The sequence below is a fragment of the Gymnoscopelus braueri genome (genome assembly GCF_963280865.1).
Source record: "Gymnoscopelus braueri genome assembly, chromosome: 20".
NCBI lineage: Eukaryota > Metazoa > Chordata > Actinopteri > Myctophiformes > Myctophidae > Gymnoscopelus > Gymnoscopelus braueri.
Window position 1 is genome coordinate 17,043,410 of NC_137622.1, and position 16,829 is coordinate 17,060,238.

A 16,829-nucleotide genomic window follows, 5' to 3' on the forward strand; every position below is an offset into this window, starting at 1 on the left:
GCTCTTATACTTTTGGTAATTTACACAAGACAGACTTAACTTGGCTCACCTTCAACCTGGCGTCACTATTTTAGGCATGTCATTCCAATTTTCAAACATAGCAAAAATAACAGATGTAAAGCTCACAACACTTTGAAATTACTTTTGGGTCTGTGTTGTTTAGAGGCCCCTCAGTGTGTGATTCAAATTTGAGGGGAAATCTGAGTTTCAAGAGAAAATGTGAAAAAGGCGGTTATAGTGCCACCATGAGGCCGAAAAAAAAAGAAAAAAAAGGTTCATTTTCTTGGACTACTGCATGCAAAAAAAAAACATTTGCTGTTGATCGGTTATAGATAGGTTTTCTCAAAGGGTCACTTATCACATAAGTGTGGTGTCACTTGTCACTTGTTCCAGAGGATGGCAATCAAACCCTAAGCAATGCTGTACCACTATCGATAGACGAATTACAGGAGACTATTTTAGGCGCTGGCATACACGCAAATGGTGATAACCAAATGACTGCTGGTGCACACAAAGTACAGAACTTAAAAGAATAAACAGGGATGATTAATCTGAATCATTGAACCAACTGGAATAAGGTTAAGAAGTCCAGTTTGTTGCTTGGGTGGCGCAGTGGTAAAGTAGCTGTCCGCCACTGCGGAGTCTAGGGGTTGGAATCCACCGCGGTGCATTCGGCTTTGTCAAGCATAGATATGAACACACACAATAATTGTGTTTGCATAGTTCGTATAACTGGACCGTGTTCGGGGGGAGAAGAGCAGGACGGAAGGCTCTACGCCCTCTCAGTGGGGGCTCCTCCAGAAACAGACTGTATCAAATATAAGTGACTGACTATCATAAACGATACAGAGCCTCCTCCCTGACAATATCGCCGAGACAGTTTGTTTATTTTTGGACCACAATTCTTATACGAGACGATTCTATGATGACCCAATGTTATTCTCCATAGCGAAATTACTTTACGAACCTGGGGATGAACGAGTGACGTCAGGACTTCTGTACTCTATAGCAGTGACGACACACAGATATGTGTGTGGGGAGGAATTCATTGGTTCAATGACTAAATTGGGGCGGAAAAGAGGTCCATCAGTTTGCGATGAAGTCTCAAGGGAAGGTCAAGCTTCACAATGTTCTCCACTAACCTTGTGACAGGTAACCTTGTGACTCAAATTAAATCTTTTTTTTTTTTTAAAGAAACACAATTGTTTATCGCTACTATGCCTTACATAAAGTCAACAAGGAATTTCGACAACGAAAGTTTTTTTTTCTCCTTACATTGTCTACATGTCAGATATTTACAACTGAGGTATAGATACAGATATGTTTACTATTAGGCTCAGCTATCATAACAAATGCTTCCTTTTATAGTCTCTATAGAAACAAACACTGAGCTACTGCCTTTGAATACAGTTTGCACCCCCTAAACCTTGGGGCAGTACCATCTCGCTATAGAGATGGGAAAAGGTTTAGTTTCAGTAGGAGTTTTGTCCACTCAGCCATTGCATTAAAACAAACTGCCTCGCTGACATGTTGTGTGTTAGGAGGAAGTATGGATGTACTTTGGAGATTCAATGTATTGTCGTTACTGTACGTTGTGTGTTGTCTGCTGTTCTTACGTGTTCCATGTTTAACTGGCTGGGAAACCAATATCCCTCCGGGACAATAAAGTCTGATCTAATCTAACACAGGAAATTAGAGGGGCTACACTACACTGCCCCCACCATGTCTGGTGCATTTCTGGTGGTACTGCTCAGTTTTGTGCATCATCCATAAGCTTTCATAAAACGTGTAAAAAGACGGTCAAAATCAATGGCAAAAATGTACAGAAGGCTCAGTCACTGTCAGTACACGTTTAATCCATTAAGACTGGGAAAGCGTCTGTGTCATTTTTTGATTTCTTTGGCTATTCGAAAATAGTAGATATATAGATATATAGATCTGCTATCTATTTTATACAGAAGAATCTTGACAATTTGTGCAAATCTTTGAATATATATATTTTCTTTTTAAAGCGAGTCCCTGGAACAACATGTGTGTGTGTGTGTGTGTGTGTGTGTGTGTGTGTGTGTGTGTGTGTGTGTGTGTGTGTGTGTGTGTGTGTAATCCACTGCGTTATTGTGCGTACTTGTCTGTGTGTGGTTGAACCAGAGACTATAAACTTAAACTCAATCGTAGCATTTGCAGACTCATTCACCCCATTTCACTTTGTAGCAATAAATTGTATTCTTTGCACTATTTATGAGACCATTTACCCTGTTGTTTGTTGACTTGGGTTCATGCCATTTACTCTGAACTTGCACTTTGTAAGTTGCTCTGGATAAGAATGTCTGCCAACTGTCTAAATTGTCCCCAGCATGTGAAATACAGACTACAGTCAGTAGGTCACCTTATTGGTTTCCGGCACTGTTGTTTGCAGTATTTTGTTGGACATGTACACTTGCACCCCCTTGATATCAACATCCTTATGTTCTCTGTATGTACTTCACACTACCGTTTAATGATTAGGTTATGAATCCTGGGAATTTTTGTATTTTGTAATTTTGTCTACATTTTTCTGTAGACAATGACCTCCCTGTTTCCCCATCTCCACCTACTCACTCACTTGTTCTGTTTGATGTACCTGAACTAATGCTGTATTAAGACTCACCTCGGGAACAAAGTACAGTGGTGTGCAGTTAATACTCTCTACTGTCATAGTTGTAGTTTTTATCATTCTGTACCAGTCATAGTCTCTTTTGCATTCTATTTTAGATACAGTCATTTGTCAAACTGATAGGAGGCCTTCAGGTGTGCAGTCTCTTTCTGAGTTCATTTTCATTTGTCTGGCTACTCTCTCCCACACCCCCTCCCCCATCCATACTCCCTCTCCCTCTCTCACGACCAGCAATTGTTTAGATGTGAGAAAAGCATAATGAGCAAATGCATGATAAAGCACAAACGTATCCCTGGTCAGGTGAGTCACAGGAGAGGCTTGCAGTTTAGACTCTGATAACCTACTGGCAGCCTTTTATCACCATGCTATCTTCATCCCATCCCAGCAAAGACATCAAAGCAGGGACATGACTTACATGGATCAAAAACAGCTTAGTCACAGAGTAGAAAATATAGATGGAAACAGATATGTCAGCTCTCCCTATTGGAAAAACCTCAGGCTTATCACTCACGTCTCGTAGATCACCTAGGTGTCTGTGTGTATGTGTGTGAGCGTGCACCGCACGCACACGCTCATATAAAGTGAGGCAAGCCAGATGGGTCGACAACAGATGTACTTGTGGTTTTCAAGGATTTCAGAGCAATGCTCACATTGTATTCTCTCACCAGCCTGATTCCCTATCGTGATTAAATCCCCTCCCACTTACACCACTCCTCAGATTCCAGGCATTTCCCAAGAGTGACTCTTTCCTCCTGGCCCCGACAAGGAGCATGTCTGGGCAGTCCACAGACAGCTGATATGTGCAGAGCCCATGATGAGTAAACAGAAATCACATTAGCTCATAGGTAGGATAATATATCGTCGCTGACGGGTAGAAACCTCATACGCCCATAGCGGTTACTTTTCAGGATTAATTTGTAATTTTTTTAAATAGCAAAAGTAGAAGATGTACACGCTTGTGCATCTTCCATTTTTGCTACTTTTTGTCTGACACTGAGGTATGATGATGAAGTAGAAGGGCATTCATTTCCGAAAATCCATATGGAGATAAGTGGTTTTTGCCTGACAGCAACAATATGTTGGAATAATACAGAGGTGTAACGCAATACCGATTTCTCAAGGGGCACAAGGTTCAACAAGTTCAACACACCTACATACGGTAATATTCTCCTGTTATTACAGTATCTAGATTATCTTTATATTATAAAGATCATCTATTCTAATCTAGATAATAGGAAGAGCACATATAAAAGGGGTTTTCCAGATCAGAGATAGAACCATTACTTCTGGAAGTAGCTATATTCAATCATCATCTTAACTTATTTTAGAGATATAGTATGTAACTTTGCCTTGTGTTTACATAACAAAACAATTATTTATTTTTTGTTCCTGGCTGTCATTTCCCTCTATAGCAGCAGTTATCAGCCACTGGAATAGTGTGGTGGTGTTTACCTGCAGAAACACACAGCCTTCTCGCTGTATTTTGGTGTTTTCACTGTTTGTTTTGCTAGACAGGGATGTTTTTGGGCTACCAAAACAAACAGTGACTGAAAACACGAAAATACAGAGAGAGGGCAATGTGTTTCTGCAGGTAAACACCACCACACTACTCCAGTGGATGATAACTGCTGGTAAAGAGGGAAATGATGCATAAAAAAATGTATAGTTTTGTTATGCAAACACAGCGCAAAGTTACGTACTATTCCTTTAATGAATAAAACATTTGAACCAATCTGTATGGTAGAGTAAGTTAATACAATATAACCGGCACATCTACAGTGGTAATAGAGGTGGTCACCCTTCTCTTCCATTGAGAAATGTAGACCCTGGTGTTAAGGTAGAACACAGACAGCAGGGTTCCTACGTGTCTATTGTACTTCAATAACGTTATTCAAAGCAGACGGCGCACCGGATTTGACACTAGGTGCGCCACCATCTTTATTGTAATTCGGACATCCTTGCAATTACCTCCAGGAGAGGACGGCAAACCACATAAAAACGTTTAGATTATAGCTTTAAGATGATTACAAACAGAGTATTTTAAAAGGGATAGTTCACCCAAAAAAAGTATTTCTTTCTATCGATTAGTCACCCCATGGAGACTTGAATTCATGGATATTTTTTAGTTTTTGTCGCATTCCTAAGCCAATAATTTGATGACCGGCGGACCGGTAGGCAGCGGTTCCGGTAGGAGACACAAAGGAGACTCCTTTGTGTCTCCTAACGGAACCGCTGCCAGTCATCAAATTATTGGCTTAGGAATGCGACAAAAACAAAAGAATGTCCATGAATTCAAGTCTCCATGGAGTGACTAATCGATCTGAATCTGAGTGATGCTACATGAGGTAGCACACGCTCCCTCAGTTTAAAAGGACACTAGTATGCCTTTGGTACTGTATGAAGAAAACAATTGTTTTAAAGCTAACTTTACAAACGTGGTAACAATTCATCACCACTGCGCTCTTGAACCCGCTCAATGCAGACATTAAATGGAACAATGAAGATCCTTGGAGACCAATTCTGCTCTGACTCGGCATACAATGTATGTGGCTACGGAGTGACTTTCCAATGGGCCGACCAGCTGTATGGATGCCCCATGTGGAGATGGACTTCCTGTTTGGACTGATGACATCACATATCACCTCCGGCCTTATGTTTCCTGTTTCCTGTCAGCTGACCTGCTTCCATTGACTGTACGGTCTCTGGTGGGCCCTATTCTAGACGCACAAGATACCGTGTTAAATAGAACTGAATGGACCTGCTGCACTTATTGTGTCACGAATGAATGAAAACATAATGGGGCTCTGGAATACGCTTCAAAAAGACAAGAATTTGCCCTTGATTTATTTGACCTATATTTAAACCAGGTAGTCCCAATGAGATTAATACCAGAAATGACTTTCACATACAAATGTTAATGTAAGGGGCAGACAGACATGTACCAACTAACACCAAGTCAAATTCCTGTGCATTTAATTGTACCTCTGATAATGTAATTCTGATACACAAACTAGTTCACATGCTTGACTTGGGTGGCAGGTGAGTTGAACATGTGGAAACAGTTATTTGGTTTGAGGGGGAATCATAAATGGATAAGGAAGAGCGAGCATGTCCCTCCTATTGTTTTATATGGTACACAGGAAGATGCTTCAGGTTATCGTAAAAATACAACCAAGCAACTCAACACTTCATAATGTTCAGGTGCAGTACAAACAAGGAAAACCAGAGCTAAAAAACTGAGAATTGCAATAATTATTCTGAGAAAATGTATGGAGGCTCTCTAACCCACTCACTTTAACTCTAATCCTGACTAACTATAATCTTAAATAACACCAAATAAGTCTAACTGTAACCCTGACTTAAGCCTGATTTATACTTAGTTGCGTGCCAGTGTTGCACAAAATAGCAGATCTACAAGCTCACAACACGTCACATGACTGTGGAATGGCTATTTTCGGTGAGCAACTAAGTATAACTCAGGCTTAACTCTCTACACTTTAATGCATTTGGGGGATTTACAAGTGATTAATGTCATTGGTTTATGATGTATAATCATTTTATTTTCCAAAATGTGTTTTATGTGGGGAACAACCCCTGAGTAATAAGCGTGGTGACCCCCCATTCGTCCCCCACGGATATGCAGGCCGCTGGTCATTGCACTATTTTTTAAGCTTGGACACAAAGCTTTTCTTTGCAAAGAAGACTGATTATAATCGTATTTTATCACACACCGTACACATACTAAGCCCATATTTGCCCTGGGTGAAGTGGATGATAAAAGGACTGAGAGGGTGATGAATTAACTGTCACCTTGAGAGACCTCACTGTGGAATGAACTCGGCATGTCAAATATGGTTGCTGCATTGATAAAATACTATTTCCTCCTTGTGTTTGTGTCTAAATAAGGCTATGGGTATGTGAGATAAACAAATGACCACTTGGGTATTTGTCGCAGCGTTCAGTAACCAGAAGAATTCAATGAGGAAGGAAATAAATAAAACTCCTTTATTATAGTGGCTAAATCATTAAGAAAGCCAACATGTTTCAATTATTTAGCTACTATAATAAACACTTTTAATTTATTTCCTTCCTTGTTTACTTTTTCTTAGATTTTGGAGTGCCTGGATTGCTTTGCTCTTTGCTGTTATTGATTTAGCCACGATAACAAAGGCTTTACATTTATTTCCTTCCTTGTTGACTTGATTTTGGAATGGCTGAATTGCCTTTGCGTTTATTTTTGTCCGTTTTCCCATTTTCCAAGAGCACCCTACACACGTGTGATCTAGTTGAGTATTCATACAACCAGTTATCTCGATCTCTTTTTCCTCTGAAGTCAAGATTTAGCAACAACGATGGTCCAGCAGATAATCTATAATCTAATATTTCTTGTATTGGAAATTACATTTTGATTGTTTTGAAATGTAATTAGTGTCAGTCCCTAAATTCAGAGGAGCCCCTTCTCAACAAAGACCAACAATGGCTGAGGTAAGATTTACATTCTTCTTCACAATCAGTTTTAGGGTGGATTTATGGAGAGTACACTGTTCCTAGACCAGTACCTGCAACCAGTAAGAACTATCTGGGAGTATGCTTCCCCTTCTAATTAGGGGAAACGAGCCTTTCACTGTGGGAGGCAGACATCTCGTCAAAGCCATTAGGGGGAGGCCTCGTTTGGGTGGCTGGGTCGTTTCCATGACGACGGACAAGGAAGAATTATGGGTTGCGTTCCCTCCCACTCACCTGTTTAAGTATTAACTGGCTTTGAAAGCCAGTCTAAGAGCAGCGGGTGGGGGGCGCGAGGCTTTGATGTTCATGTTTGACTGCGAATTCACGCATGCATGCATACATGCACGGTACTGTGCAGTACATTAGCACACTGTGGTACACATGCACACACACATAGACACAGACACAAATACGGACACGTGCAGTGCCCTCACGAGTACATGGCTCCATTGCACTCCAGTAATCTGCTTCACTTGGTGTCTGGTTGCACAAGTGGGAGTGCGCAGTCATCCTGCATTCACAGGAGAAATACAGAGTCAAGGTGGACGGGTCTCAGGTCAGCACATAGTGCTCATTTCTCCTTGTACCCTTGGTTATGCTTCTGTTGTAATATGCAGGAGGCTTGGCCCACATGATCCCATTGTCTGTACGTAATGTTATAACTGTACTTGATCACTCTAGTCTTAAGCTGTGTAGCACGCAACAGATATGTTTCTGACTGACACCATGTGCTCTCCTTTATCAAGACACTGCAGGCCCAAAAATACAGGAAGTCACTGTTGAAGTACAACTGACATCTGCTTGTTAGACCATCACAAATGATATCTATTCCAATTCATATCCTGTCTTGTCCAGATGACTCACATATATCTCAAAAGCACATAATATGGCTTGTGCAAAGATATATTCTCTGTGTGTTCAATAAAAGTGAGAACATGCCGTGCTGTCATCTTGTTCTGCGAGCTCGCACTTGCTTGAGGAAGCTAAATTCAATCGAATGACTATAACCTAACCACCACCTACGACTAGACAAGAGCAATCACAAAAGTTTCCATCTAACTTATGAGAATTTTTCCTCAAGAAAAACGATAACTGTGCTGTTACTGTGACACTCTATTAGTGACATGAACTGCTCTGGGCCAGGTGGTAACCGTTGTGTCTGAGCGACTAGGGTCAGGTCAAAGGTCAGAGGTCATGGAGCTGGAACAGGATGGAAGTCGGACACAACACTAGTCTGAACTCTCTGGAGTTGACTTTCGACTGCTTCGTCTTCCGTTTTCTCTTCCCCCTTCGTCCTCATTAATTTTGTGGCTTGCTCTCCCTTTCATTCAGGTCGTGGACGGCACAGTCGCGGTTGAGTCAGCCCCGCTCTCAGACAAAGAGCCTACAGTGCTGTCAGTATTATTCAGAGCCCATATCTACCCTATGTCTTATGAGATCACTACAATGCTATGTCTCACACACAGAAAAGTATTCACATACTGAGAGAGATGCTTAACTGAAGCTGCACAGACAACGGTAAGAAACACACGCGCACGCACGCACACACAGGCTCTCTCACGCGCATGCATGCACGCATGCACACATACATGCGCGAGATGGAGAAGGGGCTGCTTTGTCCTGTATCTAGGGATTCATATTTGTCATGTTAATGGGAGTTTGACTAGGACACTGTTGTCGGGGTTCAACAGAAATCTGGGACACTGTTTTGTATATATATATGTATGTATATCTCATTAAACCCTCCGTCACCTTCTGCCTCTTTCTGCCTCTGGCCACACTCCAAAATGAATCCGATGTAAGATTAAGGGGTGACTTAAGGATCCGTTTAGGTGGATTTAATGCTGTGAGATAAGCCTTTAATTGTGATGTGAAAGTCTTTAACTACTTTCAACCCCCTATTTTGGGCATCTGGTCATTATAGGTGAACTGAAATATAGTAAAAATAGCAGATCTAGAAGCTCGTGAGTTACGACGTGTAGCAGTGCGACGTGTCATATTCTCAGCTTGTGGATCGGCTATTTTAGCTATTCCTGGGCCTCACCATCGTACGAGGAAGTATAAAATAGGGTTTAAGTGGTTAAGGGCTGAAGCGTTCCGTCTCTCACATTTGAACAAGGACGGCTGACAAGCGACAAGCCAGAACTCGCTCTAAATCACATCCAAAACAACAACCTTTAGAGTCAATTTGTGAGTTTATGACAGGCATGCATTGCAAAGATATCCGTGACGTCTTTTGGAACGGAGTCAAGGCGTTTCATGACAGAACTAGAAAAGTGCACTCATCTCATTAGAGGCCAAATCTCTGCCAGGAGGCATGCCCTAATAATAATAGCCTTGAAATGTCTACGTACGGCCATGAAAGTAGCGCGGCGTGTGATTACCAGTTGTACATCACCACTGGCTGCCTCCCCGTCTCTCTCATACACATTCATTCATTGTCTAGCGTCCTCCCTCTTTCTGTCAGATTACTGCCAATCTAATTTCTCTGTAATCCGCAAAGTCTGATTGTTAATTCCATGCATCAATTATGATCGAATCAAAGCTTGACATTCGCCGCGCGAGTCCTCCGCGAGAGGAAGTTTGGCAATGCACGGCTGCGGGCAGTTGACAGTAGACCCGTCTCTAAACGAAAGCTGTGAAGCTCCGCAGATGTGCAGCGATTGTTTCAGCATCTGTTAAAAAACGTTCGACAATATTTCAGATAAAAACTCCATCAAAACTGGATAAACAAACATGTTATTACGGTTTCGGTGTGAACAGTCAGGCCCCTGTTCACACGAGAATTTCACTTTGCAGCAATTCTCAGCGATTTCGTGTCCAGTGAGAACCAGCCGTTACAGGCCTCCGACACATAATTAACACAAGAAGTGTTAATCATGCAAAACACGTTTTGTTGTTTGATGTTTTGTTCTCTTTTGTTGTTTAGCAAATGGATGGCAGTAAAACAACTGAAGGAGCAGGTTCGGTGAGACAAGTTTCATTCCTAAATCATTCTGGGTACACACACACACACACACATCTAGCCAGCCTCAAAACAGCCCAAACACATTTGTAACTGTCTGTCATACGTACTGTGTGGACATTTTCTGTAATGTTATAGAGTACATTACCATGGAAACACAACACAAAACAGCTGAGAGGGGATTGACCATAACCCTTACACACACACATACATACATACATATCTCAGTCAGATGTCCATGGTGATTACATTCTCTCACTTGGGAGAAAGAGGGGGATTTCCACATCTATAGAATGGCTACACAAAAGGCCCTGATCCACAGCTTACAGTAGGTCTGCATGGGGCCAACACACTGTAACGTTCTGTACTGATTAGTTCAAAACAGCAGGAGTAGTGTCTTTAAATTGTGTTAAAAAACACACATAATGTCTGAATGTGCATCAGTTTAGCTCTACAGGATTAAACTTGTTGGTCTAACCTCAGCTAAACTGAAATGGCATAAATCACATAGTACAGTATGATTACTGTCACTGACTGAGGAACAGGTTTTTAGTCGTGCAGTGTTGTTTGCCCTGCTAGCGCATATCGCTTTCAACCATGTTTTAATTCAGCCAGTGCAAATTTAAATCCCTGTTTACATAGAAATACAAGATTATCTGCGGGCCTGAGGGCTGGTCTTTGTGTTGTTGAGTCACGATCAATTAACATGCATGGCATCTAGAGCCAGTTACTGGGGCTTCTGTGGGAATAAAACAGAATTTGCATACTGTATTACCACATGTGCATCCAAGCACGCACGCGCGCACACACACACACACACACACACACACACACACACACACACACACACACACACACACACACACACACACACACACACACACACACACACACACACACACACACACACACACACACACACACACACACACACACACAGTCTCTTTTCATAGCTGTGGAATGTGGGGTCTTCCAGCTCTTCAGTGGCAGAAAGGAGGTATGGATTGATGGGCAATTCATGTTTATGTAGCAGACTTGTGCCTACATGACCAGTATGTTTTATACTGTATATATTCACCACTATGGGCCATACACTGTCTCTGTTTAGTCAGTGCTGAGTTCCTGCATGCATGCGCTTCTGAACAGTGGGAGTGATTCAGCACAGCCAGGGTAAATCATGGACAATCCCATCGTTGAAATGAGTCTCCGAGGGGACAACCTCTCCCCTCTCACACCCACCTGACGCTCTCAGCCTTTCAGAATGCACATTTAACATCAGCCTGGACACAAAACATCCATTTCATTGCTGCTCCAGTTGGCTTGACGTGTGCATTTCAACAAGCTCCGTTGAGCTGGATGGTGGAGCAAGCACAAAGTAATCCCAGACATTTCTTGACCAATAAAGACTTCAAAATCAAGTCATCTCTAGGGGCAATGATACATAGGCAACACTGTAAGGCGAGGTCAATGAGAAGCAACTATGACTGCCAGTCCAGTATGCTGACTTCATTCATTGTGATTCTTGTTGCTACGTCAAGACGTTATCCAGTTTTTCCTTTGAGAGCTCCATCTCTGTTGAGGTTCTTGTTGCCTCATAAAAAAGGTGGCTGTGCATCACAGCCTTTAAAGCTACAATATGTAAGTATTAATGTCCTCTCCTGACAGAGCGAGGTAATTGAAATGATGCCGACACCAGGGTCCAAATCTCTGATAGGTTATAACAACGTTTTATTTATTCTAATAAGTTCTGGATTGTATTAGGTATACAAGTAATTAAGCATTATGCTTCCTTCAACAGGCAGCAAAGCAAGGCAGACTCAAGTATGTATTCAAATGATTCCTGGAGGAACGTTGTGAATAATGATACAGAACAGAGCAGGTCCTTGGACACCGTTTGGCTGTGACCAGCGAGTCACTTGCCATAAAGAGCAGGTGAACGAGTTCTCACCTGCTTTATCATGCTTCAAATCTCATTCGACAACAGACAGGATCTAGCTTGAGCTTCCCACAGGCAGCTTTCTAGAGATACAAAAGGACCCAAAATAACCCCCAAGACAAATCATTCAGCAAGAGCCAAGCAGAGAGCTAAGAGATAGCAACAGGAACAGCAGGGGTGCTGCCCCGGGGTCACAATCCTGCTATGTTTCACTAAACACACATCTGAGATAGGAATTCACGCAGGCAGAATTCCTGTGGTCTTTTTTTGGGCATTTCCGTGTGTGTGTGTGTGTGTGTGTGTGTGTGTGTGTGTGTGTGTGTGTGTGTGTGTGTGTGTGTGTGTGTGTGTGTGTGTGTGTGTGTGTGTGTGTGTGTGTGTGTGTGTGTGTGTGTGTGTGTGTGTGTGTGTGACGGGAAGGAGCTGGCAAAGGAGGAAGTTTTCAATCATCCACACGGTAGAGCCTGAAAATGGACATTTTACTCTCAAACTACTTTCCTGTACGACCTGTACTGACCATGTGACTCACCACCAGCCAATGATGATGAAGACAGAGAGACACACCTCAGAGCTACAGGATGATGTTAAAAGCGCCATAAACGTCACAGCCTTTACTTTTAACCAAGTGGGAACACAACAGAACGGAAAAGAAGTTCCGTTCATAGAAGAAGTTTGCTGTATTTCCCCTCTGCTCAGCTCAAGTCATTCTAGTAAAAAAGGTCCATAAAGTTCGGCCTGATAATCACTTTCATGTGTGTACCTGCTGGCGGCAGGCAGTGGGTCTATAAAGTGCATTAGACTACAAGCTTTTACAACTCTATAAGTGATACATACAGTCAGCAACATCAGCTTGAAGTACAGAGACAAGCCACAGAAACATGTGTGGTGGAAGAAGTACTTTACTGAAGTAAACGAAGCAATACCACAATGTAGAAAGTAACACTCTTTTACATGTAAAAGTCCCATCTCCTGTATTCCAAATTTTACTTGAGTAAAGTAGTAAAATAGCTGATCTACAAGTTCACAAAACATCGTAATGCGTTTGTGAGTGAGAAGTATAAAGTAAGGCTTAAATGGACATGCTTAAAACTTTGAAGTTACAATGGGTTTATATAGGAGACGGACGTTACTGACAAAATTTATATCAATCAAGAAACTTAAAAAACTGTCTGTGCCTGGCGCACACAAAAGCCAGAGCAGACGTTAAAATTACCCTAGAAGTGTTTAAAGTGAAATAGGGCAGTGTGTTTCTGCAGGCAAACACCACTCCAGTGGCTGATGACTGCTGGTATAGAGGGAGATGATGGGTTAAAAATTTATATATAATAACGGAAATAATGTAAATCTGCAAAGTAACTAGTAACTGAAGCTGTCAAATAATAGTGGAGTAACATATTTGCCTCAGAGGTAGAAGTATAAAGTATTAAAAAAAATGGAAGGACAAAATTGTACTTATGTACAGTACTTGAGTATGTAGTTCAGTTACTTTCCAACCACTGCATGAGGGTCTGGGGGTTCAAACGGAGCCAGTTAAAGGAATGCAAGGAGGGTCAAGTCAGAAGTTGACCTGCTGCATTGGTCATGCCATTTCTAACCACATCATTACACCCAGGACCTGCAGCTTTCACATTCTATTGGGGTTTTTTTGGTGTCACTGTGGAACAATGTTGGACAGTGTGTAAGGTACCACTCCCAGTGACACATTTTGTGTGTTTGCAGTCATGTCAATACAAAGGTAATAGATAGGTCTCCTGAGAGATGCCGTTGTATTTTTTAACCCATTCAAGGAACGCATCTGTGTCATTTTAGATTTGAGCTGTAACCATTATTTTAGTGCCACGCTTTGAGCTTTTAAATCTGCTATTTTCTGCAAATCTTTGAATACAAATATTTTTTTAAACAACAGTTTTAACTCAAATCTTTGCTTCTGGGGCGTCCCTGGAACAACATACAAATGTTTATGGGGTCGGCAGCCAAATGCATATTATTTAGGGGTTCCTTGACATGAAAAAGTTTGAGAACCACTGATAATATAGCAACATAAGTTGTTACTTGTTAGGATTTAGAAGACATTGCACACAATTTCACGATCATTCAAAAATAGCAGATCTACAAGCTCATAGAGCGGCACTCGTGCCGTGCTATGAGCTTGTAAATCTGCTATTTTTTAAATGACACAGATGCGTTACAGGTCTTAATGGATTAATATAAGAATACACTGTCTGCCAGAGATATTCGGTGTCAATTATTGCCACGGTTGAGCAATCTCAAAACACCTCATCTCTACACCCCATCTATTTGCCTTGAATGAAGATAAATGAGATTCACTTTCTGGAATAATAAGCAAAGCTCTGCATCAACATTTGGCTTTTCTACCTCTCCAAAGCAGCTATAACAAAAGACCAAAGGATCTTTATTTATATTCCGCCAAAGTGCATAATCATTGTGTCTCGGGGTGTTTCACAACCAGAGGAACCCCATAGGAAGTCAACATTGTTCCCCTTCATGGGTGTTCTGACATTGACAGTGATTCCTGACAACCATGGATAGTGTTGACAGAGAGAGAGAGAGAGATGTTGAAATTTCTCCTATAATATAAAACAAGTTACAGTGTGTGTGTGTGTGTGTGTGTGTGTGTGTGTGTGTGTGTGTGTGTGTGTGTGTGTGTGTGTGTGTGTGTGTGTGTGTGTGTGTGTGGGGAGGGGGGGGGGGTCAGAGATAGACAGCTGCAGTCATAAGGTGGGAGTCAGAATAAACCACAACTGGGCGCACTTTGCAGCATTCAAACTGCTGCAATCCAGTGGTGGAAAAAGTATTCACATCTTTTACTTAAGTAAAAGTATCAATACTGCGATGCAGAAATACTTTGTTACAAGTAAAAGTCAAAATGTACTTAAGGTACCAAAAGTAAAAGTATTCATTACGCAGAATGTCCCGTTTCACAAGTTTTCAAATGTGTAAAATGTCTTAAATAATTTTTGGAAAATAGCAGATCTACAAGCTCACAATGGGTCGCGATGCCACGAATTGTGAGCTTGTAGATCTGCTATTTTCAAATGACCGAAATGTATATAGGGCTGAAGTGGTTAACTTATGTTTTGTAATAGCAATCAAAATCTACAGTAACTTGTAAACAGTAAACAGTTTCAAATAATTGTAGTACAGTAAAAGTACAATTTGCCTCTGATATGTAGTGGAGTAGAAGTAAAAGTATTACTCCAGTAAAGCAAAAAAATACCTCAAAATTGTACTTAAAGGGGAAGACCACCCATTTTCAATATTTAACTATGTCATTAATATAGCATAAAGGAGTTGTGTGGAAATAAGAAAAAAGTTCCCCCCTTTCTGTGTTGCGTTGAACTGGAGGATTGATTTTGGGTTTAACATTGCAAATTACACCGTGATGACTCATCATGGTGTAATTTGCAATGTTAAACCCAAAATCAATTTGGGTTTAACATTTAAAATTTTTAACATTTAAAATTTTTCTTATTTCCACACAACTCCTTTATGCTATATTAATGACATAGTTAAATATTGAAAATGGGTGGTCTTCCCCTTTAAGTACAGTACTTGAGTAAATGTAATTAGTTACTTTACACCACTGGTCATAAGGTGGGAGTCAGAATAAACCACACCTGGGCTCACTTTGCAAACTATAGAGCGTTCAAACTGCTACAATCAACACTGTAACTATACTGAACAACACGAGCAACCACAGCGTGCAACACACATAATAATAATATCCACAATTCATAGTTTGCATGCAGAAACACGTAACGCACTCGTGCACCAATATCTGAATATAGGAAAAAGCAAACAGTGACTCACATTTCGTTTTGCTGCCCTGGTCCATTTGGTCTGACTGTCACTGTAGCTGAGCTCATCCAATACCGCCGTGAAGTTCAGGGCAGCTCCATGTGTGTGTGTGTCACAGTGTGCGTGTGTGTGTGTGTGTGTGTGTGTGTGTGTCACAGTGTGCGCGTGTGTGTCACAACAACAATGTGTGTGAGTGTGCGTGTGCGTGTGTGTATGTGTGTGTGACAGCCACGGACCGGTTGATACATTTCACATCCAAAAAGTTTAGGAACCTTACAATCTGCAGGCAGGCGGTCCAACGCTGCTGGGTCCTAAAGCCTATTGTATATACCAGTCTTGAGAATTGGGACAAATCGGGTGCGTTCGGAAATTACGCACCAGAGCACACTCGCCTATTAGTTTGTATTGGCCAGTGCGCTCAGTGCTGTATTTTCGAACGCACCCATCATGTCCGACCAAAACATTTCAAATTATTATTTATTAACACACTAATTTAAAAGAGTAAGTTTGTTGAAAATATGTTCTTAAAGGATTTATATATATGAATTACATAAGATGTATACAATGTTTTGTACTGGTTTCCTTTTTTATTTTTTTTACATCTATTGCACTCTGCCAGAAAATACCCCTGCCTAAGACAAGGATTCACAACTTCAAACATTGCTTTAATTGTTTTGTTAAAAGCATAAAAAAAAACTAACCATGTGTATTGATAACATAATGTGTAAGAATGTACTATTAATATCACTGTGACCATTGTTTCTCAACATCGGGTCCGCCGGTCCGGGGACCACCGGGGGCCCAAATAGACCAGGGGTGGGCAACCTTAGCCACGGGTGCCAACAACAACAACATTGGCACAGGACAGGAGCGGGTGATCACTGGCACACTGGCATAAGTGTGAAAGAGAGGGTTTTTCTTTTTAAATTAAACATTCAAAAAAAAATTAG

General features: G+C 41.3%; 1 protein-coding gene across 1 annotated transcript in view; it reads right to left on the reverse strand.

Moving 5' to 3' along the window:
• Positions 1–16,031, reverse strand: part of afap1l1a (actin filament associated protein 1-like 1a) — a 44,950-nt gene extending 28,919 nt beyond the window's left edge. Inside the window, exon 1 of the mRNA XM_080416667.1 lies at positions 15,892–16,031. Within this exon, the coding sequence (XP_080272793.1) occupies positions 15,892–15,916 (25 nt within the window). The 5' untranslated portion in view covers positions 15,917–16,031. The remainder of the gene's footprint in view (positions 1–15,891) is intronic.
• Between the last annotated feature and the right edge of the window lie 798 nt (positions 16,032–16,829).